Source organism: Trichomycterus rosablanca, chromosome 6, assembly GCF_030014385.1.
Source record: "Trichomycterus rosablanca isolate fTriRos1 chromosome 6, fTriRos1.hap1, whole genome shotgun sequence".
Taxonomy (NCBI): Eukaryota; Metazoa; Chordata; class Actinopteri; order Siluriformes; family Trichomycteridae; genus Trichomycterus; species Trichomycterus rosablanca.
Window position 1 is genome coordinate 42999199 of NC_085993.1, and position 13570 is coordinate 43012768.

At 39.9% G+C, this 13570-nt stretch overlaps 1 protein-coding gene across 1 annotated transcript; it reads right to left on the reverse strand.

The window, feature by feature from the left end:
• Positions 1–3451: 3451 nt before the first annotated feature.
• Positions 3452–11006, reverse strand: frs3 (fibroblast growth factor receptor substrate 3). Its single transcript, XM_062997004.1, has 6 exons — positions 10941–11006; positions 8817–9003; positions 7950–8111; positions 7276–7397; positions 5802–6671; positions 3452–3889 (listed from the first exon to the last, which is right to left on the reverse strand). The coding sequence occupies exons 1-6, from the start codon at positions 11004–11006 to the stop codon at positions 3452–3454; spliced, it is 1845 nt and encodes a 614-aa protein (XP_062853074.1).
• Positions 11007–13570: the final 2564 nt, after the last annotated feature.

The following is a 13570-nucleotide window of genomic DNA, read 5'->3' on the forward strand; positions in this document are numbered from 1 at the left end:
CAGGAATACACCTTGAACAGGGTGCCAGTTAACACACTCACACATTCACTAACCTGCTTACACCTAGGAGCAATCTTTACAAACAGGGATTGGAGGCAAGAATCAAACACAGGTCCTCAGGACTCATGGTGCAGCACAGCACCCACACTACCAGCTGTGCCCTCTTCATAATGAAACCTTTTTTTTTTTAACTGACCTAGTAGTGTCAGGTTTCCAGGCTTGTTTTTTCTCATTGGTAGGTTGGACGCAATGGTAGGCAAGTAATTTTTTATTGTTTTATTATCTGGTAATCAATCTTTAGTGAGGTATTGTTGCAAATTACACAAGGCTAAGATATTGAATGTTTTATCCTGTCAGCTTCATAGTTTCATGTACATATACTCAAAATCTATTCTTATTTTAAAACCTGCGTACACTTAAAAAGTTGAGACAGGAGCGATTTAAGACTAGTAATGTTGTATAATGTTCAAAAACATCTTAAACAGATTGACATTTATGGCACTTATTGCTTTATTCAAAGGAACTTAAGACTGTTACTTATACAATGCACGGAATTGAGAAGTAAGGGTCTTGCTTAGGGACCCAACACTGGCAATTTTGCGATGGTAGGGCTTAAACCAGCTACCTTCTATTACTGTAGTACTAGAACAGTACATTAACTACTGACCTACCAATGTTGGAAAATGAGGCACATCCAGGAGAGTACCAGTCCTTTATGAGCATGGGTTAAGGCTGCCGTTTTACCCGCTCATCAGTGAATTATCAAATGGTTTAAAATCTATTATCATTTATATCTAATGATTGCAGGAATTTAGGGTATTTTACTCTCTATAGAACATAATAGTATTAAAAGTTTTTCATCTCTCAATCTCTCACTATATCACGGTCAGAGATGCAGTCTGTTGCTTATCCCATAAACACTGGGCAAAAGAAAAAATGACAGAATATGAACTGATTTACAACAAAGGGAAGTTCAGAATTACCAATTTACTTACTGGTTAGATTTTTGGGTGGGAGGAAAGCATGTGGCACCAACATACCTCTTGTTTCACCATGGTGACATTTTGAAAATGTCTTTTTTGATGGGATGCACCTCACTGACCAATCTGACTGATAACTCACTCACTCACAGTGTGAGCTACTGTAATATTAAATCTGGACAATAACACATGCCACAATACCGCAACCTTAGTCAGTAACCTTAGTTTAGTCTTAAGGCTAGAGGCATGGGTCCCTGGATGTTAAGACAAATCTGATAATGATTGACATTTTGAAAACCTTTCAAAAAAGATTTTAGCAGGTAAAGCTGAACCTCTGACACAGGATATGTCTAATCATGGATTATTAAAAGTCTGGATGCTTCACTGAATTTTGAAATATTCCTAATCTTTGGGCAACACACCTAACAGTAACAACATTCTTTACTTTTTCCCCCATTTACATAAAGTTAGCTCTAGTCAATATCAGGATAGTTTTAATTATAATACAGTGCAAAAATATATCTGCATATATATTTGCAAACAATTATAATAATGAATAAAAAACAACCTGATACTATAGGTGGAAAATGATTATGAATCATGACTAGAATTCTGTAACATCAACCAGTGAGTTGCAGTTCAACAGAAAATATGTTGCTGGTGTGTATGAATGAGAAACGATGCCTACATCATTAACATTGTAGCCCTGGATAGCCAGTACTCTGTAGCTATAGAGTACAAGCTGCATTTTATTTCTTTGCTGTTGTTAATATTTAGCCCTCAAATTCCATGTTTGCTATTGGCACACAATTCAGTACTATATTCATCTGTTTGGCACAATATTTCACTAAAATATTATTATTTAACATTAAAATGCATTTAAAAAACTAAAAAGTAATAATGACATGCTGGATTTTGTGATCTACCTCATCGCGTTGTACCCCTTTTTAAGACAGTTAACATATTACATTTCTACTCTTGTTAGTAAGAGTTAAATAACAAAAGTAAGCAAATATATTAATGCAAAAATGCATAAATACACATAATAAAATTAAATAAATTAAATATAAATAAGTTTTGCCTATTTAAGGCTCATGGAATGGCATTTTCTATTTAGACATAAAAAAATAATGAATGTCCTTTCCTCTGCATATGTCCATGATGCTTTGCACAGTTTTTTTCAGAAACAAATGTACATAAATAGAAGCTCCTAGATTTGCACTTTGTTTATACTTGAACAAAAATCACTTACATATCATTGGCTACTTTTGGGGAAATATGAACAGCAATGTGATTGTAATCTTTTACTACTTTTAATTTACATTGTTTCTTCCTTCTAAAAGTTGTTTTCTAAAATAAAAAAATAATATTGATTAATGATTTAACTAACACTCTAAAAATGCTTAATCAGGCTGGGGTGGTGCAAGCAGCAGAGAAGTTACAGTCATGGAATTGAAAATTACTTGATTGGGAGTAAAAGAAGAAGAATAGAAGAAAGTACAGAACTATGCAGGAACTACGTGTATCTGCTGCTGTCCTTGGTCACTGGGGTCAGGAGGTGCAGTGACGAAGGACTTGAGGAATTACAGTTACAGCTGAGGAACAGGATGCGACTAGTTATAATTCATTAATATAGTTATTCATTAATATAATGAATGCCAGGCATGCTGGTTTTAACAGTAGGCGGCTCGTCCGGGATCTGAATGATTGTTTTCTTGTTTTTCTTAACAGGTTATTATTGATGGGTGTGTATAATTCCTTAATCTTGTCTGGGTGTGGACAATAGGTTAACACCCATGCTATGTTAAGCAATATCAAACTCAGACCGTGTTTCAAATTAACCCAATTTTGGATGTTTTAGCCCAGCTATTTTTAGAGTGTATGTGATGATTTTGTAAAAATAAATATACTATGAGGTAAAACATTCTATAAAAATTAATAACAATTTGAGTAAATGTTTGTGAGCTAACCTAGGGTGTATGTTTGTTTATTAAGATTTTAACGTCATGCTCCTAGGGTGTATAAAACTTTTAAAAATGTATACTACACTAATCTCTGTAGCTAGAAAATACAGCGTTCTTGTTATATTCCAGCTTGCAACCTTATCTGGAAAACGTTTTCATTGCTGTTTTTAAACAGCATGACTTTTCTTGTAAACTGATACAAAAAAGGGTATAAATCTAAACATCTGTTTAGAAGAAGGGGTTTGTTTCTATTATGGTTGATGGTCGCATGTACCAAATCTAACCAGTTAGCTCAGCTAATACAATTATGGACCACATTTAAAAACTGAATTAATTCTTATGGCCATTCTGCCTTACTCGTATTCCAAAGTATTGGCATGATCTATGGGTGCAGGGATGGAGACTCCAACAAAATGGTGAGAGAATGATACCAGCATCAGAGCTCCACCATTCTTTCTGCTCTTACCCATAATTCCACCTTTGTCTCTCTTGTTTTGTCATTTAGTCTCACAGAGGCAGGTCGGTGCTGTTGTGGCGGGTTTTTCGGGACGTTCCGTCATCACGAGGCAGCGCTTTCTGAAGGTTTGACATGGCAGCGGTTTTCTGTAGGTCGATCACAGCGTAGCACTCACCGTGCCGGGAGGGAGGCATCACCGCTGCGGCCATGCCACGCTTCATCGGAGGCGGTCTCTGTGGCACTTTGGCTCCACCCCCTCCATGTCCCGGGCAACTGGAGGCTCCAGCTTCCAAGTCCACCTGGATGTAGTTGAGCTGGCGAGAGGGTGGAGGAGGCAGGTGGCGACCATGCTGCTCACAGGGAGCGCTGCCAACTGTGCCACGGCCTGCCCGCTGTCGGCGGAAATCAAAGTTGAAAACCCGACCACCCCTCTCGGAGGGCTGGGCATGGGGAGGGCATGTGTGATGTAGATGGGGTGGAGGCTGAAGCTGGTGGGAAAACAAGAATTACATTTTGTTATGTTTTAGTTACATTACTTTCACATATATTTACCACAGTACAACATAATTAAACATGTTTTTCCCAACATAAATCTTAATGTCATTTTGAGCTAAAACTAACTTTTTTTGTAGAAAATGTAGGTAATTAGCCCAGGGAGTGAGCACATTTAGCATACACCTGTGTATTGCAGCTGATAACTGAAATGCAAATTAGCTGATATTTTGAAAGGTTGTACAAGTATATTGCCGTAATAAAGAGATGGTCAGTGTCAAAGACACAGGTGGCGCTGCGGTATGATATGCTAGCGCACCAGCACTGAATGTCAGCTCTGCTACAGACAGGGTACATTCATGGACAATGATTGGCTCATCCGTTGGGTTGTTTTTTAAACAAATGGCATTAAATACCAATCAAATCAATGAAAGCTACAATAGACAGTAAGCCCACCTTCGCGGATACATAAATACTCGTCTGTGTCCAGACACAATTACAACCTCTGCTGGCTGATATATGGCGCCTGCATAGAGATGGGGGATACCAGAGATCAGTGTGTGACTCTCCGTATGCGAGACTGAGCCCCATATGAAGTCGTCTCATGCAGGTGAAAAGATACAGTCGGCTACTGCACACGTCAGGGGGGCATGTGTTAGTCAAAGCTCAGTCAGGAGTGGAGGTTGGCAGCAGTAGAGAAGAAGCAAAATGCTATCAGGTAATTGGATACTAGATTGGGAGGAAGATTTGAGCAAATGCAACAAAAAGACATAGTTGCACAAACAGGTTTTGGAATGACCTAGATGTCCACATTAATTAATTCATAACAATAGACAAATACATTCCGCCTAAACTAATAACACACATAGAATTAAACACACTAATAAATCACACACAGTTCAGTCTGTGAAGATATGAATACTTCTTGACTAATACATTCTCCAAATGTTGGGTGGTACAGTTAATGCGATTGGAGAGATGATTGGTAAAGGTGGCCTGCCCTATAACAAATTTACCCTAAGAGAACCTTAAAAGAAAACTGCCCACCCCAAATATAGACAAAGGCGCAGAGCTTGGGGGTTCATGACCTTGTTACCTGCTCGCTCTCCCTTTTAGTTATGCTGTAATAATTAGGGGTGCTGGAGTCTAATGCTACTCTCTGTAAAACTGATATTTTACTCTTAACGACTTGATCATACTTAACGATTTCATATTGTAACTACATCTTCTGGTGTTTTACCCCGAGGTGGTTCTGACGGAAACCTGTTTACCCTCTCGAGGTTAAAGACTGCAAGTCGAGACTGCAGTGCCAACAATGCTGCTTCTACTAGATGGGATGGGAACCTGGCGTGTTTGCACCAAAAACGTCCAGAACTTACAACGGACTTTATCACAGACTGGACTGAACAATGAAGAACTCCAATTATTTTTTGCTAGTTATAACTTTCAGTTCAATTTAATTTTGTGTTTGTATGATTTGTGTAAATCCTTTTTATTTAAAGTATCCTCCAGGCCTCCAGGCCCTGCTGAGTCTGGTTCCTCTTAAGGTTTCTTCCTGTAATTCTAAGGAAGTTTTTCCTTGCCACTGTTGCCCTTGGCTTGCTCAATAGGGGTTTTTGGTCTGTTGGTCCTGGATTCTGTAAAGTTGCTTTGAGACAATGCCCATTGTAAAAAGCGCTATATAAATAAATTTGACTTGACTTGAAATTTGACTAGTAATGCATGCCGTTTTAATGGCATGGAGCATGGAGTGTCAATTGTCTGCTACAGGCACTGCCAATTGAGCCTGCTAAAATGGCGCCCAGCCAACTGGTAGCAGAGGTGAAAGACTCCCGGCACTGGTGGCTGACAGAGATTTTAATAAGTTCGTGTCAACCAATGCCGGCACTTGGCCCACACGTCACCCACCTGTTCTGTGTTGACGTAGTTTTGCAGAGCATCGCGATGAATCCCACCACCGCCACCAGCATCCTGATGATATCCATTTGGGGTTGTCGGTCCCTCTGAGTACTCATACTCATCAAAGTCATCCTCTTCTTCCTCCTCATACTCATCATCTTCCTCATCTTCATCCTGCTCCTCCTCTTCTTCACGCTGAAGCGCTCGGTACTCCCAAACAGGCGGCAGTGATGGGAGGTTCTCATAGTTAAGCAGCGCTGATCGGCGATGCCCTCCTCCGTAGCCCTGTGGGGGCAGTGAGGAGGCGTGTGTGTGGGACAGTGGTAGTGAGTGGGGGTGCGCGTGAGGGTGTGTTTCACCTGTCGTGCTGCTGCTGCTGCTAGAGCCTACAGACTGCGACTGGGAGGCACTGCTGGGGCTCAGCCTCTGCCTCCGAGGGCCACGCAGCCCATTAATGTTCTCATATGTTAGTTGGCTACTTGGACACGACTCCATGCCGGAGTGCCGGTGCATATGATGGTGATAATGGTGGTAGGAGTGTGGGTTACACATGTGAAGGGGTGGAGCCTCCTCTCCCTCAGTTTCAGAGCTGCCAGCAGGTGCTCGAAGCGGGTGTGCGACATGACGGTCTCTATCTCGCTCCATCAGGTGGCGCTGTGCCGGAGTCGGCCCCAGCATAAACTTTACCTCCTGAGCTCCAGGCTGGAGAAACAGCTGAGGGTCCTTGTGAGAGTCAGCGGAGCAGCAATGCACGCTGGGTTGGCCAGGTGTGGTGGAGGACTCAGTGAAGGGTGGGGGTCGAACCTCTGGCAGGGGCCGCATGCAGAGGCGGCTTGAGAGCTCGCTTTCCATACTCACTGTGTTCACATATGTGTGTGTCTGCAGAATAAGAAAAGCATATTTAGTGTGTGTGGTAGAGCTTGTACAGATACAAAGAGTGTGCTAAATACACTAGTAGTGACATACGCAGGACTAATTTTTATGTCCCACAGTACAAGCTTTCATCTGCAACCACCCACTTTCTGGCTGTGTCGTCCAGTGCCATATATTACGACCTGTAATGTTTTTGTTTTTTTTCTTTTTACAAAATTAGGTACAGGGACTGAAGTATGTTATAAACATAACAGAATATCCTCCTTTTTACAGAACAGCATACTTGTTAAAATCAGATGCACTTTTCCTAAACTACTGGGGGCTGAATGCAACCCTTTTACCAAATAATTTTCCTTCATCTAATATATTTTCAGCTCCTGAATAAATTCCCCCCTTGGAAAAAGACTACCAATAATACGTCTGGACAGACTGTATGTTGTGAATAAAAACACCCAAATGTCCATGAATGTCATCCTTCTCACTTGTGGTGATCACTTATAGCAGGGTCACTTATGTTTTTTAATCAATTATTTGTATGTCATATCTTAATGGGATTGGTCCTAAAGTTTTGGCTCATCTGTGTATATGGGTACTCTGTGTAGAATCATACCTGGTCGTCAATCCCCATGAGGCTATGTCTGTGGTCATCATTGAGGGAAGGCTGTGAAGACTCAGCACTGATTGGGTACCCAGGGTATCCGTTAGGAAAACCCTGCACTGGAAAGCCAGGAGCTACAAACACATATTCAGGAGAGATCAGAGAGGTTTAAGGTTTTGTGCATGATGACAAAAATACAGTTAGTTCTTGATACTTGGATTGAATAAATATTTTCTATGGGGTTATCAATATCAATAAAATAACTTGTCAACATTTTATTGTATTTGTATTTAAAGTATTTGGACAGCTAAGCTTCCCCCACCCCTTTTGTGGCTATAACGGCGTTCATTCTTGCCGGTCAATAGTTTAACCACAGTTATTAATTAATGTACCTTGTAAGTTTTTACCCCTGTTCTGATTTTTTTAATTTGTCATGGTTATTTATTTTAGGTAAACATAAGTAAATATAAAATACAGTTTTAAATTATTTTTATTAAAAAAACATTTGGAACACCAAGTGGCCCTGTATGCAATAATAATTGCCCCCTAAACTAAACTGATAACATAAATGATAATCAAATAATAATGATTAAATAATTACAATTTTCTTCTTGTTACATTCTCATCTTATAGTGTAAATATAATTTTGATTTCAGCTAAACTGTTTGCTTGTGTGTGTTTCTCACTGTTGGGTGTTTGTGGGGTTCGAGGCATTTCCATCTCAGGGGTGTGACCGGGTCGAGTCATGATCATGGGTTCCTCCACAACATTAATGCTGTTACACTGCATCAGCTCCTGCAGCAGGTTAAAGATCTCCTCTGCACGAGAGCACTTGAACGCAAAGATCCCTGCAGGAACAGAGGAATGAAGATTCATCTTTATATTCTTTACATTCTTTACATTTTATTACACACACAATTTCTTTCCAAATCCACTGTATACACACACACACACAGACAGACACACACACTTTGAACCTGTGTAGGCATGACAGATACCAGAGATAGAACTGAATACATTAAGGTATACTGTTCATCTGCACACATGTAAATGACAATAAACTTAAGTTGACTCAGATGGGCAGCATGGTGGCTCAAGGGTAGCACTGTTGCCTAACAGTAAGAAGGTCCTGGGTTCGATCCCCAGGTGGAGCGGTCTGGGTCCTTTCTGCGTGGGTTTCTTCCGAGAGCTTTGATTTCTTCCCACAGTCCAAAGACAAGCAAGTGAGGTGAATTGGAGAAAATTGTCTATGACTGTGTTTGACATTAAAAGACTTGAACTGATCAATCTTGTGTAACCAGTGACTACCTGCCCTGTCGTGAATGTAACAAAAGTGTGTAAAACATAAATAAAGAAATAAACTTGACCGAGATACAAAGTCAGCTTTTAATATCATTACAGCAACATGTTAAATAAAATCTAAACAACATGCTTAAGCATATTGTGGTTCATTTAAAATTAGCTTTACATGTCTTACTGCTAATGTGTGACAGTTGAGGAGTGTGGTATGAGACAGTAACCACATGTTATAGGTGGGCGGTGTGGTAACTCACCCTGGCCCGTCTGACAGCGCCGACCGCTCTCGAATGAGAACAGGTTGGAATCGTACCCATAGCGGCGCAGGCAGAGGTACGGCCACCGGATAGCATCACGTTTGCGAGTGTGCAGGATGAGCTCTGTTTGGGTGAGCTCCATCGTCCCCGATCCCAGCTCATTCCCTTCATCATCCACATTAGTCACCTGTTGGTCATTTACAGGTTACTAACAACGAATTATTACATTCTACAACCTTTGTAGAATGCCTAACACTTACAAAAATAATTCCATTAAACACGTTCATGAACATTCTCTGAACTTTCTTGGGAAGCTGATTCAGCTTATATAACATTTTTAGATTAAATGTGTGTTCATATTGGAAAATAAAAACTTTTCCACCTTTAAAAAAAACATGCAAATTAAGAATCTGATAGTGAAATTTTATTTATGTCTTGTGTCAAATGCTAGCTACTTTTTTTTTATAAGCAGTTAATTTTAATTAAAGATGGCAGAAGGATTTGGGGGCTGTTTCTAAATGGCATAGTCATAGATTCTAGCCCCCCCCCCCCCCCCCCCCCGAACCTTCACCGCTGGCTGAGGACGCCTCTCAACTGACATACGCCCCCTCCGGCACGTACAGTCAGTACAGACTGCACAAGTCGAGTTTATACACTTGACGGGCACTGTGTATGGAGGGTCACACCCCCATCGGCATCATTCCTCAGCCCTGTGCAGGCGCCATCAGTCAGCCAGCAGGGGCCGTAGTCGCACCAGTTATGAGGACCTCTAACCCTGAACAACAGCCAATCATTGTTTATGCTGCCGCCCAGCTCAGTCGGAAAGGCAGAGCTGAGATTCGATACGATGTATTCGAAACCCCAACTCTGGTGCGTTAGCGTAATTTACTGCTGCGCCACCTGAACGCCAATTCTAGCATTTTTAATGAGATTTTACACTTAAAGTTTTGCATTTGTATAGTAAAATTGTTTGCATAATTAATGTCAGTTAAAGCCAAAAAAAGACACTTGTAGGGAACTTGTATGTCAGCAATCTGTAAATTGTATTGCTTATTGCAGCCTCAGTTTTCCTAAACATATAACACTTTACAAATTTGATATCCTGTATACCCTGCATATATATTTTATCTTATAGGTTTATTGCAGGTTTTCATTAAATTTGGAGGGCCACAAATATATACACAGCAACTTAGATAATTAATTTGGGGATTTATAAAGTTATGTGTAAAATTCTATAATGCCATTTAACTTTACAGCATGACCTCTTTATTTCTTAGCGATTATGATTGACTATAGATGGTGGCAAAAAGCTTGACAAAAGTGTTTGTTACTGTTCAAATAGAGAAAGAAATGAGCTGGTGCTTCTTTCTTGCAAGGTGGCCTTACAGCCCATGGCAGTGCAAAATTTGCTTGACTATTAGTATTACTTGTGTTCCAGCAGCTCTTAATGCGTTTTGGTCACATGGTCATTTTTATGTCCTTTTAACATAGGGACGGCATAGGGATGGCTAAGTGGGTAGCACAGCAAGAAGGTCCTGGGTTCAATCCCCAGGTGGGGCGGTCCGGGTCCTTTCTGTGTGGAGTTTGCATGTTCTCCCCGTGTCTGCGTGGGTTTACTCCGGGTGCTCCGGTTTCCTCCCACAGTCCAAAGACATGCAAGTGAGGTGAACTGGAGGTACAAAATTGTCCATGACTGTGTTCAATGTAAACTTGTGAACTGATGAACCTTGTGTAATGAGTAAATACTGTTTCCTGTCATGAATGTAACCAAAGTGTAAAACATGACGTTAAAATCCTAATAAACAAACAAACAACGTCCTTTTACCACAAAGGTTTTCTTCTCAGCCTTAGCAAAAGAAGACTGATCCATGTTCTTTTGCAGAAACGTCTACTCCACCAAATTAATAAAGTAGCTGTATGAAAATTTTAAACCCCACATTTAAAAAAAAACCCAATAGATGTCTAAAAGAAATCAAACTGTAAATGTTTTTAAATAAAAAAAAGTGTTTAAAGTTTCCAATTGGTCACAAAAAAAACCCAAAATGTAATTATCATTAAAATCATAGGACAGTCTTAACATACATGTTTCTACAAGTACAGGCAACTTAAACTGTAAGTGTGTACCTTGAATTTGGTGGGGTGGTTGTCTTGGATGGCGTCTCTGTATAGACAGCTCCAACAGCTCCCCATAGCTTCAGCAGGTAAGCTGAAACCTTCAGTGTAGATGAGTTACAGTTAAACACTGATCAGACAGTAATCTAACAATTTTAGTCACAGTAGCTCCTCATAGTCTACAGCAAAAATTTACATTTTTGCCATTTAACCAATACATTAATCCAACATGACTTTCAATTGTGTCTGAATACAATCCAAGCAACTATGGAATAAAGACCTTTCATATAAAAGTGTCAACTTGGCAGTGGTGGGGCTTGAACCAGTGACCTTCTGATCATTAGGTCAGTACTTTATCTGCTGAGCAGTCTTAAAATATAAATATAACTAACCTGTTCCTGGCCATCAGTGGGAGTGATGCTAACGTCAATCCCAGAATCCTCTGCTGGAGGTCATGGCGGGAGAAGGCTGTGCTGATAAGAGCAGCAGGTCCCAGTGAGTAAATACTTCATAACTCCTGAAAAATCAGACAAGATATTCATCAGAGAAATTCATTCTGTCCTATTTTTACACAACTGCATAACCCTGTAATTAATATACTGAAACTGAACTTCATCTGTGCTAAATCCCCACTGGATGTAAATTATAATTACTTTACATGTTTCTGTGTCTTTGGAGCATAGTGCACAGACCCTGGCCTTAATAAATTAATTCGTCAACTGTTGGGTATTACCTCATTAATAAACACACACTGGCCACTTTATTAGCTACAACTGCAGGTGCACTTTGAGGGTACACAATTACTGGGTGTTACCCTTCTGTTTCTCCGTATTCTGTTTTTCACTCCTATCTACTCTGTCTATCAGTGGAAGGAGGTGTACATACAAAATTCACTGATTGGATATTATTTGAGAGGTGGACCATTCTCAGTGTTCAAGTAAGAAAGTTTATGGTGCAAACCAGCAATTTGTTGAGGAGAAACGCTTGAAGGAAAAAAGTGCTACAACTAAAACTATAAAGCCATATACTGTCCATTGCCCATTGCAAACATGTATAGTCTACTATTTACATGTATACATACAATGTGTGTATATGACAAAAGTGTTTTAGCTTGAACTTTAAGTAGTATGTGTGGCGTAAATCAATTGACCATTGATTTCCCAGCACAATCATTCCTTTTCCTTTCATTCATAAGCTCTTGAGTCAAAGTGCAGTTAATCGAAATAGAACTGCATCCCATATCCTGAGTTTAAAGTCCAGTTTATTTATGGATTCTTTGCAGTGTAATCTCCTGGCACTCTGTACATTTGTAAATATCAAAATTGGACTACATTTTTCTTACATTTTTGTTTTTATATGCCAGGCATTCCTCCCTATGCTCAAATGTCAGCTGTTCCTGTGCATATGGGGGACTCCCTGCAGGTTCCACCTGCAGCAGGTCCATCCTGCATCCCACTGGAGTGAGTTATGAGTCCAGACTGACAGGCAAATGATCTTTTGGAATAAAAAAAAATTGTGATATTGAAAATAGGTTGAGATACTTGTTTTAGTTTTTGGATTTTTTTTTTCAAATATGTGCCAATGCAATTATGTTTACCAGTGGAATGCATGTCAAAATGCAAAGCTTAGATTTCCGAGGGATGCACAGGCACATCATGCAAACCCCAAGTTCTATAAATTAGGTTTGAATATTTCTTTATTATAGATGAGCCTGGATAAGCAAACATGTTTGTATGATTGTAATACAGTTTTCTGAGTATAGTTATCAAATAGTTAATGCCACTCAAAGCACAGTGTCAATGTAACAATGAAGTACTTTTGATAAATGTCCCTGAGGACATCAGTCAGAGTCATGTTCTTTACCCCGAGGAACAAAGCACACTGACCCAGAATACACAGTCAAAGCAACAGCAAAGTGATTGAAGTTTGAAGTAAAAAAATGTCTCTGAGGTTTAACTCTATCAAACATCTTCAAGAACCGTACCCCTCATCAAATTGTTTGAGCTCACAGTACAGACTGTAGGGGGTTGCACTGCTAGTTCCAAACTTTACTGTGTTACAAGAGGATTCTGTTGCACCCCATGCAAACTTCATTAAACCAAGTGTACCCTACAACAACCTGAGCATAGACTCTGCACTGTTGCAAGCTGAATGACAAATGATCTTCTGGCATCTCATGCAACACTCAAATGTGTTACTATACTGTCTAGGAGAAGATAAACGATACGCACATGTCATCATGATGCAAACACAAACACCTCAGGACTTGCTGAATGTTTGACAAGTTTTTCATCATCCAGGTAATGATTATTTTTTGATGTAATAAATTAGAACATAAATAGTACATTACCAAAACATTTTGTCAAAGTCTGATTTCCTTTGTCAGAAAACACACACTGGAAAGAGCGTTAAAGCACCCTGACAAAAGCACACACCATTCTGGGTTAAGACCAGTAACAAAATTGGGAACATCAAACCCATGGATTGTACATGAATTTGTTTTGAGATGGCATGCCACGTGATCATTTAAGGGTACAAACAATACAGTAGCATATAGAAGGTGTTTTTTATCTAAATGCAATCACAACCTCCAGACACAGAACTGCATTCCCAGTATATTGTGGGTTCCATGGGCACAAGAT